The sequence below is a fragment of the Hoplias malabaricus genome, chromosome 5, assembly GCF_029633855.1.
Source record: "Hoplias malabaricus isolate fHopMal1 chromosome 5, fHopMal1.hap1, whole genome shotgun sequence".
Taxonomy (NCBI): Eukaryota; Metazoa; Chordata; class Actinopteri; order Characiformes; family Erythrinidae; genus Hoplias; species Hoplias malabaricus.
Genome location: NC_089804.1, coordinates 46,835,295 through 46,862,027, shown reverse-complemented (window position 1 = coordinate 46,862,027; position 26,733 = coordinate 46,835,295). Strand labels below are relative to the sequence as shown.

The following is a 26,733-nucleotide window of genomic DNA, read 5'->3' as shown; positions in this document are numbered from 1 at the left end:
GTCTCTCTGGCCAATCAGCGCTCTGCAGGGTTTACACATCACCATAGTACTTAGGACTGAAAACTTACCCAGTTCCGTGGACCAGGAAAAGAAAAGGGCCGTGCTGAATTGAGTAGAGTTATGCAGGTTCCATGCAGTGGAAAAGCACCATTAGTGTGTGATTTTAAACATTAGGTTTGTAAAAGGATTTAATTATATATATTCTTTTATCCCTACAATATCATTGCAGTATTTTCTGCTGATAGTGGAACATTTTGATTTGAGTGGAATTGAGTCCTGATAACATAACATGGGGGTGTGGCATTGTGTCACATATATTTTCACATATTTAAACGTCATAATCCTAACCCTAACGCCTTAAATATGTAATACAAACTGATAAAGTTATGTTAGTTATGCTACTAATGAGCACAGTCAATCACTTTACTTCTAGATGTAGTCCATGTCTGCTTTTTAAATAATTAAGTAATTACCCTATACGTAATTTAAGTTTTAACCTCATAAATATCCTGGAGCTGCTAAGTCTTGGCTCCTGTTTCATACGTAATAGTGCTGTACAGTTCATTTGGAAAGTCTTCACACCCTTTCACATTTTTCACTTTTTGTTAAGGCCTTGTGCTAAGATACAAATAAACAGGATTTCCCAACAATTCCCCAAAATGTCAAATTAGAAACAGTAATTTTAAAGTAGAATTTTTTTTTTGATTAAGAGTAGTGAAAGAGCCATATTGTATTATTCATTCATTCATTCATTCATTCATTCATTCATTCATTATCTGTAAACGCTGATACATTTCAGGGTCACGGTAATTGTATTATGCTTAACTTTAATACTTTGTGCATGTTGTTACATTATTCAATACTTTGGTTAGACGAATAGTTTCCCAAGTATTGATTTCTGTGAAGAAAATACGTTATCTGGGCACCATTATTCTGTCCTCTGGAAGGAGGGTATTAGGACCTTTATGCAGCAGGAGCAATAGTGTAATGCAGGACATGGAGCAACTATTTCAAACCATTGTTTTGATTGTATGCTAATAGAAGACATATTTTAGGGGAAAATAACATTGGAGGACTAGGGTTGATTCCTGTATAGTATAGTATACATATCTTAGGTATACATTATTTTATGTGTGTCTATGCCCAGTCAGCCAGAGCTGATTCCCCGCCTCCGACACACACTCCTTTCTGGGTTGCATTCAGAGTTAACCTGCGAGGGGATGTGGTTAGGGTTGCCAGCCATCCCGTATTTGGACCCTAAAAGACATGTTCATTTTGGAACCGATACGGGAGGTGTTTTATTTTATTTTTTGAGATGAGACTGTTAAGACGATGATTTGTTAGTATGACACAGAACCTCCACCGCAGATATTCCATGGCTCTTCCATGGCTTCCATGGCAGATATTCCATGGCTCTCATGGTTGTTTTGCGACAGTGCTGAGAACAGCAGGTCATTCATTGTCTGTAATCGCTTATTTCACAGTCATGGCAGGTCCGGATCCTACCAGGAATCACTATGTGCAAAGCAGGAACACACCCTGGAGGGAGCACCAGTACTTCACGGGGCATCACACACTTACACATTAACTCACACACTCACATCTATGGACACTTTTGAGTAGCCAGTCCACCTATTAATGTGTGTTGTTGTGTGTTAGGTTAGAGCACCGATGGGGGAGAACACAAAAAACACTTCACAGACAGTCACCTGGAGCGGGACTCGAACCGCCAACTCCAGACCCCTGTAGCTTTGTGACAGTGACACTGTTGTGCCGCCCTGGAACTGCATTCAGATAGAACTAATGTTAGCATCATGTCCTGGATTCACTACATTTCATTCTCCCTCAACACATCTGTCATGACAATAAATCTGACTAAAATTAGAATCTAAGCAATTATTAATACATAAACATCACATTAGATAATTTCATATAAGATTAACAATTTTCTCATTCCTTCATTCAAATTCAGAAAATTGCCCCAAAGGTGCTCACCCACTTTTGCCCAGGCCCTCCCAAATGTCAATTTCTGTCTATGCCACTTCTATATGTGTTCATCTTTTATCTTCTGGCTGTGCAATGTGCTACAAACACTGCTCCTCTGGAACTGTTGGATTTTCCTTTAGGGATCAGTGAAGTATGTCTTATCTTATATCACCATCTGCACATAAGCCTCCAGCCAGCCACAAAGAGATAACACAATAACAGCAGCTGCAAACAAACAAGCAAACAAAGGCAGGTACCAGAGAGCTGAAATTAAGCCGTTAAAAAATACGGCCTGTTAACTCCATACAAAAACACATTCCTTAAAGAAGACAGAAGATAAATCACATTCACTAAGCAGGCTGAAAAGTACTGTACCTAAAAGAGAAAGTATGGGCCCGAGAAAGTCAGAGAGAGAGAGAGAGAGAGAGAGAGAGAGAGAGAGAGAGAGAGATTCAGTTGTTTTTCCTTATTTGGGAGGAGGAATGTGGATGGCCTTATAGCAGCGCAACTATGAATGACTGATTACTCTCTCTGTACAAGCACAGCCTTTCCCTATCTCTCTTTCTCATTTAGACAGTGAAACTGTATTAAACCCAATTAATGAAGTGTACTCCACAATTTGCAGTAATATTATTTGTTTACGAATGGACCTAGAAGATAAGAACTCTGTCAATGCAATAAATAAATCAATAAAACTATGTGACCAAGTGTTTTCAGACTTGCATATGACTGTACATTCACCATAACTTTAATGGATTAGCCAGCACCAAAAAGTATTCATACATGCATCTGGAGTGAATCACTGAAAGCAGATGTGTGAGCAAAAACAAATAATGATGTCATGCTGCAGTCATAGATGACAGCGCTGCCCTGCAGTGTTTGTTTGTCTGGTGACCACATGCAGCCCTCTGCCCACTAGAAGGGTCTCACCAGTCCAACCCACTGTAGGTCAGTGTGGTGTGTAGTACAAGTCACAGAGAATCAGCATGAGTACTTTATGAAAGATACAATATCCTTTCCTCATTCTGACTCCTAGTCTGGATTTTCTGTGACCTCAGCATTTGAGATGGCTGAGAATATGAAGTGGACCAGCCAGATGACTACCAACACACTTCTTCTGAAAAATAGATACATTTTCAGTTACAGTGGGACACACCTGGAGAAATTAAGATTGTGTAAGAGTGGCTTGGGTAAGAATGATCTGTCAAGCAATCGCATGCAGATTCTAACATTCCCAGACATGTTTGGAAATTCAGCTATATTTCTGTGATGCAATAAGTTTACATGTGCATTTCCAGTAACGATTCTTTTTTGCTTGCAATTATAGATGCAATACCTGTGTTCAGTTTCACAAAAGACAGAATCACACACCACTAAGGTGCTCAACGAAATCCTGACTCATAGCATCTTGTCTAGAGATTAATAAATACATCATTATTATACCTGCTTGCCTGAGTGGTTTAGCAATAAAATAAAAAAAAATAGCCAGCCAGTTTCAGACAGTCTCCCCACACACATATCCACCAAATAAAACAGTTATTTAGTTTTACCATCAAGTGTTCTCTTCCAAGAATGTGGAGCTATCCAATGACATTTTAGCAGAATCTTAAAAAAGAAGCAGTGGCTGGTCTCAGAAGCATAATATTTTAGCAAATGACTTTAGTAGCATTGTGTGATTCTGGGAACAGGTTTAAAAGTTGGCTTTAAAAATATAAAAGTGTTTTTCATGCAGTATAATGCTGCAATAACTGGAGGTTAGCCTTTATCCGTTTATTCCTGACATATAGAACATGTCAACATATTTTGGGCAAAATGAGTAGGCTGGAAGGGTGGCATGGTGGCTCAGCAGGTAGTGTTGCTGTCACACAGCTCCAGGGACCTGGAGGTTGTGGGTTCAATCCCACTCCAGGTGACTGCCTATAAGGAGTTTGGTGCGTTCTCTGCCTGAGTTTCCTCTGGGTGCTCCAGTTTTCTCCCACGGTCCAAAAACACAAATTGGTGACTCAAAAGTGTTCATAAGTGTGTGTGTGTGTGTCAACCTGCGAAGGACTGGCGCCCCCTCCTGGGTGTGTTCCTGCCTTGCGCCCAATGATTATGGGTAGGCTCCGGACCCACCGCAACCCTGAACTGGACAAGCAATTACAGACAATGAATAAATGAATGAATGTCTTACTTCCCACTCATCCACACTCCAATATGGCCGATTAACAGTTGTTATAAAGTAAAGAATGTAGGGAGGAAGAAATTAAAATGAAGAAGTAAAAATATAAAAGTAGAGAGACATGGAAAATAAAAAGTGTAAGGTTGGCTGTGAAAACTTGAACATTTAAATTAGAATGTTAACAGAGCACCCATTCATTTGAAAAATAATATCCGAGCATGATTTGAGAAAACCAGGTCCTGCTGGACAAATATTTCAAGATCAGCTATAGTCACATTTTATTATGTCCCTTTAAATGATTTCAGAATTAGACCTTCTAACCCTTCCCCCAGTATCATTCAAACACATGCACATATGTACACACACATACACACACAATCCATCATAGTACTATGTGCTGCATATCAGGGTATGTGTGTGTAAGTGAACCTTGATGACATCATATGATCTCAGGACTGAGGTAGTTGGCTTTAAAGCACAAACCTGTGCTGACAAGCTGCCACACAGCTCCATTCCTCAGAGAGAGAGAGAGAGAGAGAGAGAGAGAGAGAGAGAGAGAGAGAGAGAGAGAGAGAGAGAGAGAAAGAGAGTGAGAGAGAGAGAGAGAGAGGTAGAGATCATAGGGGTGAAACCTCTTTCGAGAAGTATTTAGGAATTTTATCTGTCAAGCATATGTGTCATCATCCCTCTTGTACTGCTGGTTTCATGTAATAATGTTTACAAACTTGTCACCCATCACTATGGCAACAAATATGCTTTAACTTCCTGTTTATGTGACTTTGTTCATTGTGCCAGCTCATCTGAAATTACAGCAGAAATGGCTAAATCTGTCACAAAACAATTTCCACACTGGGCTGTGGTCTTTCCTTTATCTCTATTTCTGTGCACTGTAATGATTTATAAAGCAATATTACTTCTGTTGAAAACACAAAGTATCATGTCTCAATAAAGTTTGTGTTCATTCAGTGAAATGGGATGGATGCCCTGTTTCAGAAGAAATTTTGAGTAAACAGGTATCGAGAAACGTTTAGCCTCATAGTGTGCATTGGATTTCTCACATATAGCTATATCTATTGCTGTACTCTAATCCTGAAGTATAGACCTCAGCTCTGGATGTCTGTTTACGAAGGACTGTGCATTAATTCACAAGAGAAAAGGTTAATTGTTTCCTCTTTTTTTAATTTTCTTCTCCCTTTCTCGTATTTTACCATCCATTATTTGCTCTCTCCTCTGATCTTTGGCTTTTGCTTCCTCTGTCTATCCATGAAACCTCTGCCTCCACACACTCACATTTGGAGCTCATTAAAACATAATTATTCTCCAGTCCATACCCCTCTGAGGGCACATGCGCACACACACAGCAGACATTGCAGGACTTACACCAGACAAAATGTAATGTTCTGGTGATACAACTGCATCAAATCTGGAATGTCACTGTATATTAAAATACATTTTTTAAATTCACTTTTGGACGGCATGGTAGCACCACAGGTAGTGTTGCTGTCCCACAGCTCCAGGAACCTGGTGTTGTGGGTTTGAATCCTGCTCCAGGTGACTGTCTGTGAACAATTTGGTGTGTTCTCCCCGTGTCCGTGTGGGTTTCATCTGGATGCTCCAGTTTCCTGCCATGGTCCAAAAACACATGTTTGTAGGTGGATTTTCAACTCAAATGTGTCCTTAGTCGTTTGTGTGTGTGTGTGTGTGTGTGTGAGTGAATGTGTGTCACCCTGTGAAGGACTGATGCCCCCTCCAGGGTGTGTTCCTTGCACCCAATGATTCTGTATAGGATCCTGACCCACCGTGACCTTCCACCGTGACACCGTGTTCTTCCAGCATGAAGATGTTTAGGAGTAATGTAGCTACGTATACAATTACTATTATTGCATTATATTACAAAATAGATATTTTCCACCTGCAACTTCTCTATAAAGTTAAAAATAATATAGTAATTTATGTTTAAACAAAAAACCACAGGCAAAACAGGATGGATATTTTTGTCAATAAAGGTTTAGGTGGGGGTTTTTTTTGTTTGTTTTTTATCTGACTGATATTTTTATCATTTTATTTCCAGCACTAACACACAAGATAAGGAACAAACCTATGGCATCTCTGTGGCATCTCGGAGACAATGAATTATTTCTTAAATTGTATCATTAGGTTTTGTAAATGCTTGAATGCATGTTGTCTTCATGTAGTGGACTAATGGACAGGATGGGAGTAATGTGTGAAGTCATCATTAGCCTGCTGCCTACGGCTCTTAAGCAGGAACTGAAACTGGGTGTGAGTCTTCTTCTAAAGTGCGAGTTGAAAAGTGTTATCTGATGTTTGCAATTGTATGTGAACAAAGACCACAGAGTAAACCACTGGTTACAAACCATTTTGGGCAAGGTTATACAAGGAGAGCATGCATCATTTTCTTTACATGAGACAAGTGTTGCATTTCATTAGGTACTCTCAATCTCTTTCAGCATATTGTACTTTTCTACCAATTTATGCCAAGATATGATTAACATAGATTTGAACAAATGTGAGATATACATATAAACTGGAATTTGGGGTAATAGACTTTTGATGTTCAAACAAACCTTTGACTCTGAAAATGATAATGTCACAGGGGGATGAAAAACAAGGACACACTCTGTGATAGATACAAAGGGATCCAATGTCACATTAAATAGAGGTGGTGCCCCTTTTAACTTTTTTAAGTTACAAGAGTTAATATTTAGCACTACAGATTATATATAAAGCCATTTTTCAGGTTTACTGCTTGTTTCTTGATGAAATACTCACACAGTGGGAAGACAACACGCACAAATTATGTTGGAAAATTAAATCTTACAATGGAGGAGGATAAAGGGCCTTCAGATTTCATCTTTCTGAAGTCACAGTTTGGCTAATGGTTGAGCTATGTAGGAGTGAGTGTCTGGGATTTTTTAAGAAATGAAAAAATTCAAGGACACACTTATTTCTAGACAACAACCTTGATACAGAGATTCTGCTCACTAAAATACAACACAAAGATAAGTTTTGACTGATGGAGACTCAGGTTTGAATGAGCTGATCTGGAGAGTTATGTATGTGAATTTGAGCTGGAGTTGACCTGAGCATGGTCCCTTCTAAGGCAAGGAGTATTTACTTGCCCCACTTAGGCGAGGAATGCAAGAGGAGACAAGAGGAATACTTTGGATTGTTTAAAGAGCTTCAGCAGCATGGCTGCAGAACAGACTTGATTAACCATGGGCTGGTTACTGAAGCCTTGTAGAAAAAAAAAACATCTTTCTCCCTCTCTCTCCTTTTGTCTCAGTCTCACTGTTGCTTTTTCTTTTATAACTTGATATGTCTTTCTGATCTTGACTCACCGTTCAATACAAGTTCATAGCCTTTCATAGCCATGAATTCCACAGAACAAACATTTTACGTTAGACTGTCTTCATCATAGATGGGTCAGAGAAGGAATATTTGAACTGTCATGTAATATCTTTCTTGACTAAGAACAAATGTTAGTAATTCCACAGATTCCTAAAGCCACCCCCACCATGTGTTATTCATTAACCAGAGTTAGACATATGAGGTCATTCCTCTTCCAGAAAATTAAGGGGCGGGGGGGTGGCTTTTTTTCAAATCATGTCATCGTGTCTATACACCACTGACACAACAGGGGCATCTTTTGGCAAAAATAGAAATTACCAGGTTTTGCCATGTAAGAGGGCGGTCTCTGTCTCCCTCTCGTGTTAAAACAGCATATTAGCATGTTCTAAAAAACATTTTCAGAGACGAACGTTTTTTTATCGATTGTCATGTTTATCCAACTAATGGAGGGAAACAAACACATCGAAACAAGTCATCATCATAAACAGGAGTAACTGTGAATTTGTTTGGTATACTGGGAGCTTTGAAAGTCGTAATAGTATTTTGGTAACGCTGTAATATAAGGTATTCAGTGCATACAACATTTAGTCAGCCACATAAATGTATCCATTTACTTAATTTATTGTTTGTGAAAGAAGATATTTAAGTGAGTATCAGGATATTAGTCCTGGAATTACTTCGATTTTTCAACGACAAAACAAACAAACAGTAGACTACAGGAGATCGTGATGTGATTGGAAGCAGACTTCGGCGTAGGTCGTCTGTGGCTTGTGAACTACAAAATCTAGTGAGAAAACTACATTTCCCACATGCAGCTGATAAAACACAACGCGCATGAGAAAATACATGGTCAAAAACATTTATTACAAATTTGTTAATAAAGACTATCGTCTTGGCTAGTGTTGCGGCGCCTTCTTTATGTCTGTTCCAACTTGCCAAATCGTAGTTTTAATGTAAAAACTGAAGAGTGTCTATTAACGTTGTTCTCTGGCGTCGTCGCTATATGACGCAGCGGAAGAGCTCAGTTCTTCCTTTCCTCCATTAGGTGAGTTCGTGGTGTGGCCGCTTTTTTCTCGCTCTTCGTTAGAACACCGAAAAGCTTGTTGTATTCGAGTTGTAGGATGCACTTGTGTTCGTTATATTGACTGTTTTTTGTGTTTGTTGCAGGTCGCAGTCATGGGGCGCCGTCCAGCGCGTTGGTAAGAGAGCGGTTTTGTGTTTTAATGTGCGAGTGAAGAGAGTGAAAATGGCAGGGGCCTGCGCGAACGTTCACCATGTGGCAGAACACAGAGCAGACAGTAGAAACTTGCGTTAATTTTTACGTATGCACACTGATTAAATAGGGTTATCGTTGAAATTACATGTTTGAATAACATTTAATAATTATCTGTTTACTCGTTTATGTTTTAAAACGCTGAATTCGATCATCATTCTCTGTAGCTAACGTTTAAATGCTAACATTTCTCTTGAGCCACACTTAAGCGTCTCAGGAGCCCAAACAGAGATTTTTAGTTAAAATATTAGTGATTTGAAATTTTATTGTATGTCTTGTCAGTTTGTTAGCTGACGTAAGTTAATTCTATAGTACATGAACGCGTTTGATACGTTTTGGCGTTTGCAAGATGCTTTACACTTACCGCGTTTAAAAGAATCTATTAAAACACCTCTGTCGCTCAAAACGTAATTAAACACAAAAGTTATGCTCTCGAAGGCTGCGTTTATCGTTTTAAAATAGGCTGTATCTTGAACATAGTCATACTACCACCCTTGTCTTTATACAATATGTTGGACTGAAATGTACCCTTACAGTTTAGTCCTTTATCATGAACTTTTTTTTTTTTTAATCCACAGCTATAGGTACTGCAAGAACAAGCCTTACCCCAAGTCCCGTTTCTGTCGGGGTGTTCCTGGTAAGATATCGAAATATAGACAACAAAGCACATCTAACGAGATGCTTGTGATTGATGTTTTTAGTATCAAATAATTGTAGTTGTAATGTTTGAGTTTGTCTGACTCAGACTGATTTTATATTGTTAGTTTGTTGCTGTGCCAAATTGGTGCTGTTCAACAAGAAACTTAACCCACAATAAAATTTTATATACTGAAAATGTCACTGTATTTATGCAAAAATTGCACACTTAACATTTTATAAAAAGTCTTTGAATGACTTTTGAGCAGTCACATACTCTGTTGTAGACAACATCCTATTGTGTTCACAGCTTCTGGATTATTTACATGTCTCTCTTTAGTTTAAGGAAATGCATTTCTCCCTGTCAGCTCATGTTAAATTCATAATATAATTATGCCGTCAAGGGCTACCTTTTTGAAGATAACATGTATTCGTCCAATCTCTAACATGCATTTATAATGGACAGTGATATCTGAGACTGTTGTCTAAACCCTAGATCCCAAGATCAGGATCTTCGACTTGGGGAGGAAGAAGGCTAAGGTGGATGAGTTCCCACTGTGCGGTCATATGGTGTCTGATGAGTATGAGCAGCTGTCCTCTGAAGGTAGATGTCTAAAGAATAAGGAGATGGCATCACTGGCCTGTTTTTGAATGATATGCTGTAATCCTGTGAAAGAGTAATGACTAAACAAAGCTTTATAAATGTAGGTTTTTACATTTAATATAAGAATCAAATTCTTATGGTTTTACTTAGACATGTACATTTTTTTCTAGCTCTTGAGGCTGCCCGTATCTGCGCCAACAAATACATGGTGAAGACCTGTGGTAAAGATGGTTTCCATATCCGTGTGAGGCTACACCCTTTCCATGTCATCCGCATCAACAAAATGTTATCCTGTGCCGGGGCTGATAGGTGAGTTTAGGCTCAGTCCTGATAGGCTCTATCTGCAGCTTATTAAGCCGACCAGCCTAGTTGCCTGTACTGTTCTGGTGTGCAAAGGCTGCAGACATTGATTCTTTGGTTGTGTATGAGCCCAGCTGTGAGGTGCTTGGCTATTTAAGGGACCATTGAGACAAACTTATTGTTTGCTATATTTTTGGTAACCATTTGCGATTCAACTTTAGCTGTTGGAATAACTTTTTATTTATTTATTTATTTATTGTCTTCAGGCTCCAGACTGGAATGCGTGGTGCTTTTGGAAAGCCCCAGGGCACAGTAGCTCGTGTGCATATCGGACAAGTGATCATGTCTGTGCGCACAAAGGCCCAGAACAAGGAGCATGTCATTGAGGCTTTGAGGAGAGCCAAGTTCAAGTTTCCTGGCCGTCAGAAGGTACATCTCAAAGCAGTTGATTATTTTCATACATTTAATTGAAAAGATTTACTGTTTTTGTCCATTTCGTACAGTAAAAGCAATACATTATAACAAGCATTAGCTTGCAAAATGGTATCTAGTGGTTGATTTTTATTATAGGGTCTGTATTTATGATCTAATTGATTTAATAAAGGAGTTTTGACAATCATGAACACAAGTCTGCAGCTTAAGCAGCTGACCAGTTTGATTAATGTCATTCTGGAGTGCAAAGCTGCACACAGAAAGTCTTCGGTTTGTGTATGTGCCCAGCTGGGAAGTGCTGGGTCCTTAAAGGGACCATTGAGACAATTGACTCAGTTGTCTTTTAGTGATATCACTTATATGAATTTGAGTTCACATCTTTCCATTTCCTTCTGTTTAGATCCATATCTCCAAGAAGTATGGTTTCACCAAGTTCAATGCCGTTGACTTTGATGACATGCTGCAGGAGAAGCGTCTGGTTCCTGATGGCTGTGGTGTGAAATACATACCCAACCGTGGACCATTGAGTCGCTGGAAGGCCCTGCATGCCAACTAAGCACTTTGCACCTACACCATTGTGACAGAGGGCACCAAGATTTCTGAAGTAGTCAATAAAAAAAGTGCTTTGATTACAGAATTTTGTATTTTTTGGGGGTTGGGGGTTGCTATATGCTTGGTCAAGGTGGAGATGTTATACAAAATGACTGCAAGCATAGAAATGTATTGTCAGCTTAGTGGATGAACTGTCTGTGCATACAAGGACTTACCAAATTGTAGCTTTTAATTGTGCCAAACATTCGGGGTTAGGGAAGTGAAACTTTATTAAATTTAAGTTACAAACGTAAAACATGGTACTGAAATAATTAAACCTGAGCTTTTAAGAGAAATGAAACGAACACATGCTCGTCCATTAAGGCACTCATTAGGACTGCTTTGGCATGATACTAGATTTTGCCCAGCACTTAATGCTTTAAATGCAAATTTGAAGAACAAGATTCAAGTACTGATATCAGTGCATTCAATTTTCATCTCCTACTGGCTTTTGAAATTTCATTCAGCACATCAGTTTACACTCAGCTGGAACAAGAGCATAAAGCCAAATGTCAGAGGCAGCAGGTATGGAGTCATGCTTTTCTGCTCACTTCCTGACCTGGTCTTTAGGTCAACTTCTACAGGGTAGTGATCACTCACTTTTAATGCCTGTAAAGGAAAATTCAGGGTTTTGTAATGTGACTAAGATAACAAAAGATCAAACTCAGTGACATCTTTAAAAATATTTATCAAGGGCATATTTTAATATGCTACAATATTTGTAAAGTTATTGATTATATTACTGGGGATATTTTACCTACATGTGCTGGTCATAGAATATGAAAAAGGTTATATATTTCAGTATTTCCATTCAAAAAGTTGAATTTGTATATTATACTCATTCGTTACACACATGTATGTTTCAAGTGTTTATTTCTTTTAATTTGATGATTATAACTGACAACTAATGAAAACCCCAAATTCAGTATCAGAAAATTAGAATTAATACAAAAAAAAAAAAAGATTTTTAGAAATGCTGGTCAACTGAAAAGTATGAGCATGTACATCACTCAATACTTAGTTGGGGCTTTTGCCTGAATTACCGCAGCAATGTGGCGTAGCATGGAGTCGATAAGTCTGTGGCACTGCTCAGGTGTTATGAGAGGAAACTTTACACTGAACCTCAAGCAATGTGGATTCTGTGCCTCTCCTCTCTTCCTCCAGACTCTGGGACCTTGACACAAGGAATGTGACAGCTAAAACCCATGTCTTGCATACGTCTGTGCGTGGTGGTTCTTGAAGCACTGACTCCAACTGCAGTCCAGTCTTTGTGAATCGCCCCCACATTTTTGAATGTGTTTTGTTTCACAATCATCTCCAGGGTGCAGTTATCCCTATTGCTGGTACACTTTCTTTTCTACCACTTGCCTCTCTATTAATGAGCTTGGACACAGAGCTCTGTGAACATCCAGCCTTTTTACAATGACCTTTTTTGTCTTGTCCTGCTTGTGTAAATGTCAATGGTCGTCTTTTGGGCAACTGTCAAGTCAGCAGTATTCCCCATGATTGTGTAGCCTACAGAACTAGACAGAGACCATTTAAACGCCTTTGCAGGTGTTTTGAGTTAATTAGCTGGTTATAGTGTGGCACCAGGTGTCTTCAATATTGAACTTTTTAACAATATTCAAATTTTCTGAGATACTGAATTTGGGGTTTTCATTAGTTGTCAGTTATAAATATCAAATTAAAAGAAATAAACACTTGAAATATATCAGTCTGTGTGTAATGAATGAGTGTAATATACAAGTTTCACCTCTTGAGTGGAATTACTGAAATAAACCAACTTTATCCTGATTCTAATTTTATGACCAGCACCTGCAGATTCAAAATCCTTAATGCGAGCTTTAAAAGTGCTCACACATATAGCACTAAATCAGCACTGTATAAACTTGCAAACAGCTTGTTTTCTTGCTCAGGTGAAATGTTGATTGGGACAATATTTCAAAATGTGATAAAATATTAAATTTCACAGTATATATTATCAAATATTAAAGGAATACGGTGTTAATGATTATAGAACAAAAATATATCAGGAGCGATGGTGGTGCCCTTTATCAACAAGCTGCCCAGGTGAGAATTGAGCCTCTGTGTTTGCTACTCCAGGCTAAACAGTGCAGAAACTGCAGTATGTAACTTTTGAAGGAGGGTTGAGAACCAACAGAACCCCCACACTTGATTTCAAGGCAGTGCTATAAAAGTAAATTAGTGCAAGTTCAGGAGAAAAATACCAAATGTTACCTAGTGTTCCTTTAAATACATCTTGTACAGTTAAAGAATATATGTTGTGCACACTTTGTATGCTATCCTCTACTGATTTTTTACACACACACCCAGAGCATCAGACAGCCATCTTTGGCACCCAGGGAAAGGTGCCTTGCTCAAGGGGATTTCAGCCATGATTTCTGGGGGATCGAACCTACAACCTTCTGGAACTAAGCCCGGTCCCTTAACCATTAGGGGAAGAGGATGACTAGCACAAGTTGGGTATGAATGAAGAAAAGCTCTGTATCTTACTGTACCTCTCCACACTGTACAAACAAGCTAGGTGTTTGATCTACTGAAATAGCCACCAAGTATACCCAAAGTTTTAATATTCCAGCAATACAGCTGGGCCATATCAGACCCACACTAATCTGCCAGTGCCATTAGTTTAATGTTTTGCGAATAATTAAACTCCTAAAGAAAAATACGGTGGATGGTGGTCCATTTCCACTGACCGTAACAAGTATAAGATAACAGAAAAACTGTGCAGCATTAGAAGGTCTAGAAGTCAGTAAGTAAAGTGCCTATAAAGTGCACCTATATCGCTGATGCTTCTGATAAAATGGCCAGTGAGTGTACTCTGTGTACCTTAATGAGGAACTGTGGTGCAAAAGGGTACTTTACCTCCACCTCTGTGAGATGGTATTCCCTGGCAAAGTTGAATGGTTGTGCTGATAATGGTTCTATAGCTCTGAGAAAGAGATCCCCATGTACTACTATCCTGTGAATCAGGAATCAAAACTGTAAAACCTCAGAATATTGAAAAAGGTGAAAAGACTGCATCATATAAACAGAACAGGATTAATAATATAGACTGACCTGTCATATGCACAATCAGTGGATTCTCTCACTGTCGTATCCTGTTTGTCTTCTATGAGCCAGGTAAAGGAGGACATAGTGTACAATCTAATGTTCTTCCTGTTCTTCTTGGCCACATATCCACAGGCTGCATTGAAGTCACCAAGAAACATCACATGCTATCAGAAAAAAAAAAAAAGAATTGAGGTAATGGGGAAAATATTAATAATAATAATGGTAGCGGTGGTGCAGCAGGTAGTGTCGCAGTCACACAGCTCCAGGGACCTGGAGGTTGTGGATTCGATTCCCGCTCCGGGTGACTGTCTGTGAGGAGTTGGTGTGTTCTCCCCATGTCCGCGTGGGTTTCCTCCGGGTGCTCCGGTTTCCTCCCACAGTCCAAAAACACACGTTGCAGGTGGATTGGCGACTCGAAAGTGTCCGTAGGTGTGAGTGTGTGAGTGAATGTGTGTGTGTCTGTGTTGCCCTGTGAAGGACTGGCGCCCCCTCCAGGGTGTAATCCCGCCTTGCGCCCAATGATTCCAGGTAGGCTCTGGACCCCCCGCGACCCTAAATTGGATAAGCGGTTACAGATAATGGATGGATGGATAATGGTAGCACATTAAAAATGATTTTTTGTAGCATAATTTCTGTACCACTCTTACCTCTGTCTTCCACCTTTTTCTAACATCTTCAAAGACATCATAAAGTTCATCAATTTCTTTGGTGGCATTTGTGGGAGTTGTGTGCACTGGGATCAGGACAAATTCGCGAATTACTGTGAAAAACCCATTCAAAAATAATCCACACATTAAAATAAAAATGAATTATATTTTTGAATCATTTTTTTCTATAATATTTGATTAAAGTATTAACCAGTATTTATCACATTTTATCACCTCCTCTCACCAGCCAAACCTATTAAAAAAGTCACTATTTGCTCAGAGACCCTCCTCGATACTTGATACTTTTCTCTGTAATGTTAAGTTTAAAAGAAACTAGTGTCTGTTTAATTTTGACTCTAATTATAAATGTTCTTCAGCTGTTCTTGGCTTGGAATTATGGTTCTACATGAAACATCTAACAGGAACAGAATTTTTAACATTGTGCCAAATGTTCTATAAGCTGTTAAATGCTTTCAGTATTTAACTCATTTTATTCATGAGTGTCAAAAACTCTGAAGACACTGTATCTATCATTTGTGTTACTTGTTTTAGGAGCTTGGAATCGCACTACAAATGGCTCCCGGGCAAAAACATCCTCATCCCCTTCTTGTGTGTCTGGATATTGATACTGATCTTTTAGCCTCACTGAGCCAGTCCTATGAGAGAGAACACGAGAGAACATTATCAGTATTTTAACTGCAGCTACATAGGTAACTGAAACACATCCTAATACAAAATACAGAAGAACAAAAATAACGGGTTCATAAGACCAGACATAGCTAAGGATAAGTATACACTATTTCATGAAAACAAATACATACCTGAATACAAACACATATTGTTCTTGGTACGTTGGTGTTCTGCCAAGACGATCACTGGACACATAATCATATTGGTAATTTGTGTCAAAGCTGAAAAAAGTAGAAATAATACATTATTGTGGTTACTCTGAATTTGAGCATGTGGACATGTAAAACTTTAAAGCTCGCCTTTTCACATCTGCTGAGTTCAACAAGTAATTAAAAAATTGCTATTGATGTTGGATGGGCCAATACAAGGGGGAATCTTTAATTAAATTATGAATTTATGATCATTTTAACTTCCCACTCCCACCAACACCACCTAATCATTTGGATGAAAAACTGTTCACTGATAAAGTAGAGCACTTGATTCAAATTTATACATCTATTTCACATTAATGACATCTATTATATCAACACACTTATTGTCAGCAAGTAAATTCACAAATTATGTAAAGTAATGTTACTTATTCAGACTCCTGATCAATTGTGGAATGGCCTTTTTTTTCTGATCTCTGACCTCCTGGAGCAGACACACATCACAGCGCGATACAATCTGAGGACATTATATTATACGGTTATTCAAAATGTGCTCACATTCTTTAATATAATAATAATAATAATAATAATAATAATAATAATAATAATAATAGAGTAGCTTTATTTATAAAGTATATTTCATACATGGAATGCAGGTAATGCAGCTTAATGTACAGTTTCAATACAAAACAACATCAACAATGTGTTAGTTTCAGAATATCAACACATTAAAAAATACTTAAATAATTTTTATAAGAATAAACTACATGTTCTTCAAGATCTGCTTAATTTTGTGCTGCAGTAATTAAATATTAGATATTAGGAAAACAACTCAGAAAATCATATAAGATATAAGATCATATTTCTGTAACTGTGGTTTATTCCAGCATAAAGATCCATGCCCAAGATATTTTTGTAGCAGCAATAAAGGAAAAAGTATGTGTTTAATATTTAATATAGTGTATAACACTTTTATATTTAATCAATAAAACTAATATATCCACTATGAACACTGTACATTTGAGAGGTTTTATGGTAATTTAATCCTGTAAAATCATCATGTTGTACTTCAAATATATAGAGCTTAATACATTTTTTGTTTGCCCTAAGCAAAATGAGTTTAAGACACTTATTTAACCCCATGTTGCTGCAAATGTAATGCTCTATTTTGATCTTAAATGAGTTTTATATTATTTACAAAATGATTAATTGTAAAGTAGTTGTTATATTCAGTGATAATATTCTGCTTATATTTTATACATTTGTGGTCAGTATGTTGCAATTAAAATTAACATAAAATTCAGAGTCCTTTCTAAAGCTATAAGTATTACACTGTCAAAACCCAGTTTAAAGTATGTCTTACCCGAGTGAGAGTGTGCAAAACATTACTATCTGCAGCCTTTGAGTCTCCAAAGCTCTGGACATTAAAGGCACAGATTTTAAATCCATGGCAGGTCAGTGGACAACAGACAAGTAAAAGAATGAGCAGAGAAAAATGATGAGTCATTCTGAACCTGTAGAGGAAAGAATGGAGGATGATTTGAAGAACGTTTGAGAGATTTGGCCTACAATATCTAAAAAGTTTTTTGTTTTATTTCATTGTGATGATGAATGTAATTTTTAGGGTGTGTGAACATGAGAGAACATGACTTACCATACATGAGGGTGTGAACCTGTTAAACTACTTGTTGATTATTGCAGTGTACCACTTCAACTTGAATTACATCTGTTTTAAATACATAACGATCTAAATGCATATGGATCTTTTCCTGAACTGAAATACAAAATAATTTTGTATTTAGAGCTCATATAATAAAAACAAGGAAAGGTCACTCTAAACTGACCGAACAGTCCATCAGTGATTTTCTTTTCCACTACAGGCCACTAATTAAGTGCCTCAGGCTCTAGAATGTGATATTCCAGTTCAACAAGCAGGAAGACCTTCTGATTATGCTTTATAAATGTGCAATGAACTCATGAAAATGGCAAGATGGGATCCTAGATAATTGGAAACTTTTCTATTCTTTTTTTACAAGTTACTAGTGCAAAAATAAAGCAGAATGTTGAATACCAGATTTTCATGTATTAGCTTACTTTATGCCTGTAACAGGTTATTAACAGCTATATACATTTTCAAACTCAGCATTTTGTTTGTACTTACTGGAAAGCTGAACAGAAACCACTGACGTGGAGCCAGACTAACTTCTGTTTAGACTTCTGTGGTGGTGACCGTTTTGAGGTCTACAAGTCTTGCTTGTTGTTAAGAGTCCCAGATTATTTAAAGATGACGTTGGATGTCCACCTCAGCCTTCCTACAGACTGCAGCGAGATATACTTGGTGTCAAGTCTCTCTGTGGACTGTGGGGTCGAAATGGAAAAGAATAGTTAGTGGAATATCAGAAGGGTGGGTGGGACATACATTACACATATGGTATTTATGTGCAACGTTTGTGTTTTTCTTTATTTGCTTTTAACAAAAAGAATGATAAAGTCTCTCTCATTGGAGAATGTCTCACTCTGTAAAGCGCAACAATAAAAAAACATTTAAAAAGCAAGTAAAACGTTCTCATAATTAAGATAATTTATGTATATAGATCACTTATATCCCAGTAAACAAGGAACGTCCCTGGACGTTCAAAATGGGTCTAAAAGTAGTCTGTCCGTCAAGGAAATATTTTAAACGTCAATGGACGTCCAAATTCCATCTTAATAAGTTAGTTAAGTGGTGACCAATCGATAACGTCAGTGGACGTCCAAAATGCGTTTTATACAAGTAATTTACAAAACTTTCATTTTCAACCTTAAGAGAACGTTGATTAGACGGCAGTCATTACGTTATTTCAACGTGGAATCAACGGCTAAATGTTTACTGGGAAAGATCTACATCTAGATATTATGAGATAATCAGAGATTAATTAATATAAAAAGTAGTTTCATTATGGCTTACTAAATTATAACATTACAAGTTTTGATGTGTGACAAGGGAGCAATCCTTTAAGAAACACTAGCAGTAGGTAACGGGTCGACAATTTAACGTAAGCGACAACTGCCAAATTAAGCTATAGTCTTTACATTCTTTCATAAACGTGTCGTAAAATGAGTACAATCCTTTGTTTCTGAATCTAAGGTTGTAGAAAAACGTTCATAATTTTCACGTGAGTCTCACACAATAAAGTTGAATGCTTCCTCTTTTGACCACAACAAGCAACTAATAAAGTTATTTAGAATCAGTTTAGCGACTTAGCTCCGGCGATCCACCATAATGTCAGTCAGCGATGCTGATTCCGCGCGAAAGTAGAAAACCGGGAATAAGAAGAGAATTGTTTACCTCAGGGAACACTTCTAGTCAGTGCTTTCACACTCCGGCCGATTCACCCTTTCCAGCCCGAGATCTGTTACACTGAGGGAGGAGCTTGTTCACGTACGGAAAGGCTCGCAATGACAACATAACAGGGTTTGACATAAAAATAAAAATTTAAGGAGTTAATAATATATGTTTACTATTAAGTACAATATATTTGAACGTGGAATACATCTTGTTACAGAAACCAATCGAAGGTGTCCACAAACTTTTGAAACAAGCACATGTATTGTTGTGAAAGACACTTTATTTTAGCTGTTTAAATATTTATTTCTATACATTTATATTTTCAAATATAACAGTGGGACAAAATTAGAGCTTTTTGTTGAATCACACTTTTATATGACCTATAGACCCTAGGCACTATGATTTACTATAACATCGTGTAGTGAAATGTTGGGCTTTGGGAGGGGCTTGCAACTTGGCTTCCACTTTCAGGGTTATTCTGGGCAATTTATGTGTAATGTGGTGTTTTGTGTATGTGTGTGTGTATGGTTTGGGGTATTGTTTATTTCCTGTTAATGTTTTTGTGCATTTTGAATTCCATTAATCACTGATATTTATGCCAAGGTTGTGTTTGGGCAGCTGGGGTCAAATATCTAACTCAAAATACTGCCTTGATCACTTGCTGCATTTTCCCTGTCCTTCTAATAAGAAGTTGCTTAAAGTGGTATGGCTAAATTTCAACACCTTTCTCTAAGTCTGCTACATGTGGTATAAGAAGTGGGATTGCTATCCCTACCCCATGGAACATGAGGAAATCCAGTGGCAGATAAGCAAACTCACAGGAAGATGAAGGGACATATATGTCCCAGGGGGGTGTACTGAGTGTTCAACCTGTCTCTAACCACATGCACCAGCCATCTGAGGGACATGCACAAAGACCTCCAAGGTAGACTAAGCTGAGGCAAAAAGAATAACAGTGAGAAGAGAAGTGAAGAAGTAACTTCACTAAGTCACTGGTTCAGTCAATGTCAGAAGGAAGAAAACCCTCACTAGCATAATGAGAGATTTCAGTTGTGAGCAGGGGTTTTGGCTGGCGCCGTATCCTATGTGCAGATTTTCTGGAAGCTGTTGGAGCAATGTTGGATGTGAGCCAGTGGATGCTGATCTTGAATGGGATACAAGTGAAACTGTACACAGCGTGTGGCCCTGGATCAAAGAGTTGTCGTTGATGGGTGCAGGGTGCCTGAGCCTTACCATTTGGAGGTGGAGATCATGGACAGTGATGAGTTTCAACATGCATAAGAGACTGACCCTGAGCTGTTGTTGGCCCTGGGATGGTTGCAGTGCAGGCTGAAACCAGACTGAGAAGACATGGTGTCACACAGTCCATTTTTAAAGGTCCACCAAGATGTGAGGCATAGCCTCCACACCCAGGATGTACTGCTGTCCTGTGTGAAGACCCTGTGCCTGGGCCATATACGTGGCAGTTGTTGATACTTAGGGTCCTGAGGAAACGATGCTAAATTCATGCAGTTCATGTGGCACAGGGGCCAGGACATTTTGGTGTGACCTGGGGTACAACTTTGTCAGCAGTCATGACAGAGTTGTGCATTTGGGCATCAGAAAAACACAAACTACACTGCTGTGTTCACAAAGTGAAGGACTGGTGGAGCATATTAACTTCCACTTAGTTTGCTATGGTCACAGCAATCGCCAGCTTGACTGGGCTCACCACCTGTTTGCAAGCGTGCCAGTCTGCAGTACAGGAGTCTGTTTGATTCACATCTGCATTCTGATGTTTGGGCAACAGCTCAGGGATCAGTTCAGCCACATACCACAGAATTACGGACATGTAGGATGTAAAGGTCTAATCAAAAACAAGGATTAGTGTAACAGAGGGTTACATGGTTTTACTTCTACACTTTCATTTTAGCACCCTACAATCAGATTGAAATAGATCACTTAAATCTAATTATTCAATAATTACAATAAATTGTGTAATATTAAATACATCAAAATTGTTTCATTTATGCAGGTTGATCTACATACTCCAACGAACATTACGGGGTAACCTAAATATTCTTCAGGTTTGTCATCTTAGCAAATTTGTTAAATGTGATTTGGCAAAAATGAGAGTGTTTAGAAACTCTCCCCTTGTTGTATGTCTAACTCCTAAAGTAGAAACAGGATGGGTTCCTTACATCTGGCTGCCTGAATTCACCTGTTTGAGACTGACTTTGGAACACTGCTGTTTCAATCCAAAATGTTTAGCCATGGAAGACACTAGCGTTCAAAAAACACCACAGAAATAAGTTAACACTTTTAACAACATTTTACTATTGGGTGTGTTAGAATATATATATATATATATATATATATATATATATATATATATATATATATATATATATACTGTAAAACGATATTTCTTCACTCTAAGCACTTTTGAGCTTCTATCGGTTTGAAATTCGTTCTGTAAAAAAAGCAGTAGTAGCCCTAATAATGGTGTTAGTACTCTGTAAAAGTAACTACATTGATACAGAGCCATGAATACACACGTGGTGGCGCTAATGAGTGGCGTTTTGACGTCACATGTGTCAGAACGTGCCTTTGTGACTCTCGAGTTCTGTTAATGAACCGAACTTCAGACAGAATCACATTCAGCAGTCTCCCACCGCTCAGCGTTCAGCCAAGGCCAGTGACCAGTCAAAAAACACTATCTGCTCTTACAGGAGAGAAACAAAAAGCTTAAAGAACAAAACCTAGTTTTTTAGTTTTGAGTGCTGTAAAAACTGTACAATTTTTTTATCGATTTAATCTAAGTAATTTTATTTTGCAGGTGGAATTCTGTGGTTTTCTTCGTTGTCTGTCTAATGTAAAATAGAATGCATTTGAGGACAAGATGAAAACAGAAGTCTCAACAGCTGTGAAATTTGTGAGTTGTCTCGTCAGGGGCAGCAGACTTTTAACTGAAGAACAGCTTCACCACTTCAGCCAATCACTGGAGGAAGCACTGACTGGTAAGACAATAGTTTTAACTGTGGAAATATTCAGGGTAATAATTATTTTATGATGGTCTTTTATTTTCTAACCAGTCGTGTAAGTGTTCATATTAAGCCCACGAAAATCTTTTTCAGATATCGTTTTCAGATATCATATTGACCTGATTTATTTGGATCTGTTGAGAATGTGGATGGATTATTCATACATTTTAGAATATAAGATAAAGAATATAAAATATAGATATTTTATGAAATATGTCAAAAATCTGACATGGATATAATTGGTACTGTGCCACCATTTAATTCCAAATAATCCCACATCATGATTAATTGACAAAATACAAACATTTATTGTTTCTAAATAGATAAAAACAGCAACATGTCCATAATATTTTAAGTATTTGAAATTTAAAAAGCACCCTCTCCCTTTAATGATGCTTTTTTGCTCTCTTCCATCGCCTGAACCAATGATTTTAATTCAAAGGATTCTGTAATACTGACATCAAGCCTTTAAAGTGGGAACTAAAACACAGTTTCAAAACAGTGGAGAAAGCAGTTTACCTCCTCCTCTTCCCCAGGCAAAGCACCTAATTGCTGGATTGGTTAAAATAATGAGTAGCACAAAATTTGATTTCATTTGATTTAATGGCACATGGACTTACAGTGGTCCTCATATTTGGTCCCTGTCCAATTAAAAACATGTATCTCCCAAAATAGCAACTTTATAAGAGAAGGGTAAAACTGTCTTAAGTTTTAGTGGAAGTCAGTGTTAAAAGATTTTATTCTAAGTAATTTTGGAAGCAAACACTTCCATTGGTTGACTGATCATAAAGTGGCTGTTCAAATGAAACTAAAAATCCACACAAAATGGTGTACAATATTTTTAATTAAACACTGACAATGCCATTTCTATGGCTGATTAGCAGTATTTGTGGGTATTGTAAACAGGAGTTCAGATAAAATAGATGCTTATGCAGAAAATCCGTGTGAATTAGGAAAGTACACGAAAGGCTCTTTTAGCCTAGCCATTGTGTCCACCTGCTATTTTATGAATTTGTACAGTGCAATTTTTTAATGTTTTCCTTTTTGCAGAGCATTATCAACAACACTGGTTTCCTCAGGCCCCTTGCAGAGGGTCTGGCTACAGATGCATTCGCATCAATCACAAAATGGACCCACTGATCGCCAAAGCTGCTTGTTCTATTGGACTTACATTAGAGCAAATTTTGTCTTTGCTTCCGAGTGAACTGACACTGTGGGTGGACCCTTATGAAGTGTCATATCGAATAGGTGAAGACGGATCCACTTGTGTTTTGTATGAATCTTCAGTGCTGTCAAAAAGTGCAAGCTCAGCAGATAATGGCTTCAGTTGCAAGGTGGCAATGAGACCTGGAGAGTCAAGCTCTTCTAAGCAAGTCAAAATAATGACTGTCTTGGGATGATGAATTTTTTTTTTTACTGGAATCCCCCCACCCTTTGCATGCTTAACATTAAATACATTGCCCAACAATCTGCTGATTTCTTTACACTGTTCACTGCGGCACCTGACAGCTTAAACCTCTAACACAGGGGTGGGCAATCTTATCCGCAAAGGGCCGGTGTGGCTGCTGGTTTTTGTTCCAACCAACCAGGAGGTCACATGATCATTTGTTTTACTCAAGCCAACTAATTAAAGGAGTGAAATCAGGTGTGCTTGAGCCTGAATGGACTTAAATCCAGCAGCCACACCGGCCCTTTGCGGATAAGATTGCCCACCCCTGCTCTAACAGAACCTGGGTCACCAGTCTTATCCACAAAAGGTTGGTGTAGCTGCAGGTTTTCATTCCCATTAAGCAGCGCACACCTGATTCTACTGGTTTAATCAACTAGTCTCCTCTCTAAACAGTTAAACAGTGTGTGCTTCTGTTTGGTTGGAACGAAAACCTGCAGCCACACCGGCCCATTTGTGGATAAAATTGGTGCCCCTGTAGCAGAACCCTCATTTCAGCTAGTAAATATAAAGAGTTTTTATGTTTAACTGCACAAAAAGTATCAGTACACACAGTACACAATACACTTTCTTCTTAGGTTCTGGTAAACCTTCTGGAAACGAATAACAGATTAAATTGTGTATTGAGGTTTTTATTATTTTAATATAAAACCATTTTATATAAAAACATGCTGCTTTGCAATGTATTGTCTATGTATTAAAATATATTTTCTTTGAATGCTTTGTAGAATATTATAAGTATAATCAAAAGTAAAACCATGCCCTGATCTCAGAATTTTATTGAAATGATACACCAGTTAAGATGATTTGTTTAATGCTCTTTGTGACCGTGGGAAACACAGGACTGGTCTATAAACAGTTGTTCTGAAATCAAATACTTTGGTTGGATTTGAAATGTCAAACATTAAGCAGCAGTGGGTGATTATGCAAGGACTACAAAACAGCATGGGAACTAGCTGGATTTGATATGGTTTCATACACATTGGTTTAATTAAGTGTTACTAGAATAGAATGTTATTGGCAAGTGCTGTCCATAAGTTACATCATAAATAATATGATAATTCATATTATGCAGCAAGAAGCAAGAGTGCTGCCGATTGAAAATCAGATGTGCATTACTGCAGAAGGATGGGACCCTTAACAACCATGAAAAACACCCAAAATGCCATAGAATGAGAAGTTATTAAAAAAAATCAACACTACTATATGAATCTGAGAGGAATATTAGCTACCAATGATCCAATACTGAGAAAAAGACATAGAACAAATATTTAATAAGTATATACATTAGAATAGTCCCCGGAATATCCAGTGGGCAGAATCCTGTGACCATGTGATTAAGGACTACATGAATACTAACTACTCTGTGTAGCAACATATGAGTTACAGTCTTTAATTTTGCATCTAAATGGTAAAGTGACATGGTTAATTGTGTTTAAGAATTCCAGTGAACTTGCTATGTCTGATCCAGTCATACTAAATCAACACACGCTAACACACCACATCGGTGTCAGTACAGCGCTGAGAATGATTCACCTCTCATACCTGCTCTGTGGTGGTCCTTTGGGGGTCTTGACCCTTGAAGAACAGGGTGAAGGGGGGCAAATATAGTATGCAGAGCAGCAAATGGATTACAATCTGTAACTGAAGAAATGCAAATCTATAATATGGACAAATGGACAATAAGTGCAAAAAAGGTAATTTAAATGTTATGTCAGGCTGCACGGTGGTGCAGCAGGTAGTGTTGCAGTCACACAGCTCCAGGGTCCTAGGGTTGTGGGTTCAAGTCCTGTTCCGGGTGATTGAGAGGAGTTTGGTGTGTTTTCTACATGTTTGCATGGGTTTCCTCCAGGTGCACCGGCTTCCATGCATGAAAAACACACATTGGTAGGTGGATTGGCGACTCAAAAAAAAAAAAGTGTCCATAGGTGTGAGCGAGTGTGTGTCGCCCTGTGAAGCACTGGCGACCCCTCCGCCTTGCGCCTAGTGATTCCGGGTAGGCTCCGGACCCACCATGACCCTAAACTGGATAAGTGGTCACAGACAATGAATGAATGAATAAACGTTATGGCTGATCAGGCTGAAGTTTGGATGTATGTACAAATATATATTTTTCTTTCTATTTGTTGCTGGGGCTTTCAGTTAACTTATAAGTTATGAATATTTTGACTGGAAAATATATGTGTACATCAATAGCACATAATATTGTTTGTAAACTTGACAAATGAGCATGCTAGACCCTTTATATAACCTGCAGTGTTACATTAACAGCCCAGTGGTAGTATGTGATGCAGGGCCAGGCCTTCCCTTCTCACTTTCACATCTGTTCAGCCGTTCACATTTCCCATGATGAATCAGATATACAGCTGCAAGCACTGAAATATCCGGACAGCATAGCAAAAAAAGGGCTGCCTGCAATAATAAGTTCAGTCTTTCTCCCTGAGCCTTTCTCTTCCTCTTTTCTGGGGCTTCTGTCCAAGTATCTTTGGTCTATTATTTCTAGTTCTATTTTTTGGGCCCTCTCCATCTGCTTAAGTAACAAGACCCAGAGGGAAACAGAGGACGAGCCTCTTAAAAGTCTTATTTGTTCAAGCAGATGTTGTCCTGCAAATTCCATCCATCTTACTTACCTTTTACTAAGTGCTGAGTAGCAAGAGTTGAAATGTATTTTTTTTTTATCCTTTGTTTCTAAAGGAGAATGTAAGCATAGTGTGAAGACTGAGGGACAACCTGTTCTGCAAAATCTATCAGATCCTCTTTTTTTAAACCCAGGGTTCTAGAAAGGGGTAAAGTTTCAGTAAGTGAAGTGAAGGCAATAAAATATCATTTTATAACCTGTTTTTCTCCAGAAAGACTAGTGTGCTTTCATGCATTTTAAGAGAATATAAGAGCTGTATGTTGCATATATTTTTCCTATTCCCAAAAAACACATTTAAGAGATTTTCTTTTTTACCCCTTGCATAAAATGAACTCAGCTTTTGGATAAAGGCACCATCTGAGAAATGTATAGCCATGACAATGT

The 26,733-nt window shown here is 38.1% G+C and overlaps 3 protein-coding genes and 2 non-coding genes across 11 annotated transcripts; 4 read left to right on the top strand and 1 right to left on the bottom strand.

Annotated features, from left to right (window-relative positions):
- Window positions 1-8,617: 8,617 nt before the first annotated feature.
- Window positions 8,618-11,399, top strand: rpl10 (ribosomal protein L10). The gene is made up of 6 exons (XM_066670757.1): window positions 8,618-8,715; window positions 9,368-9,426; window positions 9,922-10,029; window positions 10,200-10,338; window positions 10,596-10,758; window positions 11,162-11,399. Exons 1-6 carry the CDS (start codon window positions 8,693-8,695, stop codon window positions 11,315-11,317), a joined length of 648 nt encoding a protein of 215 aa, XP_066526854.1. The 5' UTR covers window positions 8,618-8,692; the 3' UTR covers window positions 11,318-11,399.
- LOC136698550 (small nucleolar RNA SNORA70) lies at window positions 10,371-10,504 on the top strand. Its single transcript, XR_010803126.1, has one exon. It is a non-coding gene; the product is annotated as a small nucleolar RNA SNORA70 (small nucleolar RNA).
- LOC136698552 (small nucleolar RNA SNORA70) lies at window positions 10,960-11,090 on the top strand. The gene has a single exon (XR_010803128.1). It is a non-coding gene; the product is annotated as a small nucleolar RNA SNORA70 (small nucleolar RNA).
- Window positions 11,400-11,411: 12 nt separating the features above from the next.
- Window positions 11,412-19,337, bottom strand: dnase1l1 (deoxyribonuclease I-like 1). 4 transcript variants are annotated; one of them, XM_066670753.1, is made up of 11 exons: window positions 19,242-19,337; window positions 18,075-18,271; window positions 17,568-17,687; window positions 17,277-17,427; window positions 16,342-16,430; window positions 15,896-15,985; window positions 15,618-15,730; window positions 15,075-15,187; window positions 14,434-14,591; window positions 14,239-14,335; window positions 11,412-11,961 (listed from the first exon to the last, which is right to left on the bottom strand). In XM_066670753.1, exons 4-11 carry the CDS (start codon window positions 17,418-17,420, stop codon window positions 11,824-11,826), a joined length of 942 nt encoding a protein of 313 aa, XP_066526850.1. In that variant the 5' UTR covers window positions 17,421-17,427; window positions 17,568-17,687; window positions 18,075-18,271; window positions 19,242-19,337; the 3' UTR covers window positions 11,412-11,823. The 4 variants fall into 4 exon arrangements, with proteins under 4 accessions (XP_066526850.1, XP_066526852.1, XP_066526851.1 ...); XM_066670755.1 differs by having other exon boundaries at window positions 17,568-17,639; XM_066670754.1 differs by lacking the exon at window positions 19,242-19,337 and adding an exon at window positions 19,080-19,211.
- LOC136696384 (protein BTG1-like) lies at window positions 13,179-24,313 on the top strand. Of its 4 annotated transcripts, none has more exons than XM_066670761.1 (4): window positions 19,188-19,334; window positions 21,256-21,307; window positions 22,060-22,240; window positions 23,315-24,313. In XM_066670761.1, exons 3-4 carry the CDS (start codon window positions 22,123-22,125, stop codon window positions 23,662-23,664), a joined length of 468 nt encoding a protein of 155 aa, XP_066526858.1. In that variant the 5' UTR covers window positions 19,188-19,334; window positions 21,256-21,307; window positions 22,060-22,122; the 3' UTR covers window positions 23,665-24,313. The 4 variants fall into 4 exon arrangements, with proteins under 4 accessions (XP_066526859.1, XP_066526858.1, XP_066526856.1 ...); XM_066670759.1 differs by having other exon boundaries at window positions 19,188-19,367; XM_066670762.1 differs by lacking the exons at window positions 19,188-19,334; window positions 21,256-21,307 and adding an exon at window positions 13,179-13,422.
- Window positions 24,314-26,733: the final 2,420 nt, after the last annotated feature.

Bases quoted from the DNA above. Each gene is read 5' to 3' on its own strand.
- rpl10 (XM_066670757.1), top strand. From the start codon at position 8,693: ATGGGGCGCCGTCCAGCGCGTTG. The intron at 10,339-10,595 runs GTGAGTTTAGGC...TATTGTCTTCAG, and splicing joins TCCTGTGCCGGGGCTGATAG to GCTCCAGACTGGAATGCGTG. The intron at 10,759-11,161 runs GTACATCTCAAA...CCTTCTGTTTAG, and splicing joins AGTTTCCTGGCCGTCAGAAG to ATCCATATCTCCAAGAAGTA.
- LOC136696384 (XM_066670762.1), top strand. From the start codon at position 22,123: ATGAAAACAGAAGTCTCAACAGCTGTGAAATTTGTGAGTTGTCTCGTC. The intron at 22,241-23,314 runs GTAAGACAATAG...TCCTTTTTGCAG, and splicing joins ACTGGAGGAAGCACTGACTG to AGCATTATCAACAACACTGG.
- dnase1l1 (XM_066670753.1), bottom strand. From the start codon at position 17,420: ATGACTCATCATTTTTCTCTGCTCATTCTTTTACTTGTCTGTTGTCCA. The intron at 15,188-15,617 runs GTAACACAAATG...GGTTTTTCACAG, and splicing joins ATTCCAAGCTCCTAAAACAA to TAATTCGCGAATTTGTCCTG. The intron at 14,336-14,433 runs GTCAGTCTATAT...CCTGATTCACAG, and splicing joins ACTGATTGTGCATATGACAG to GATAGTAGTACATGGGGATC.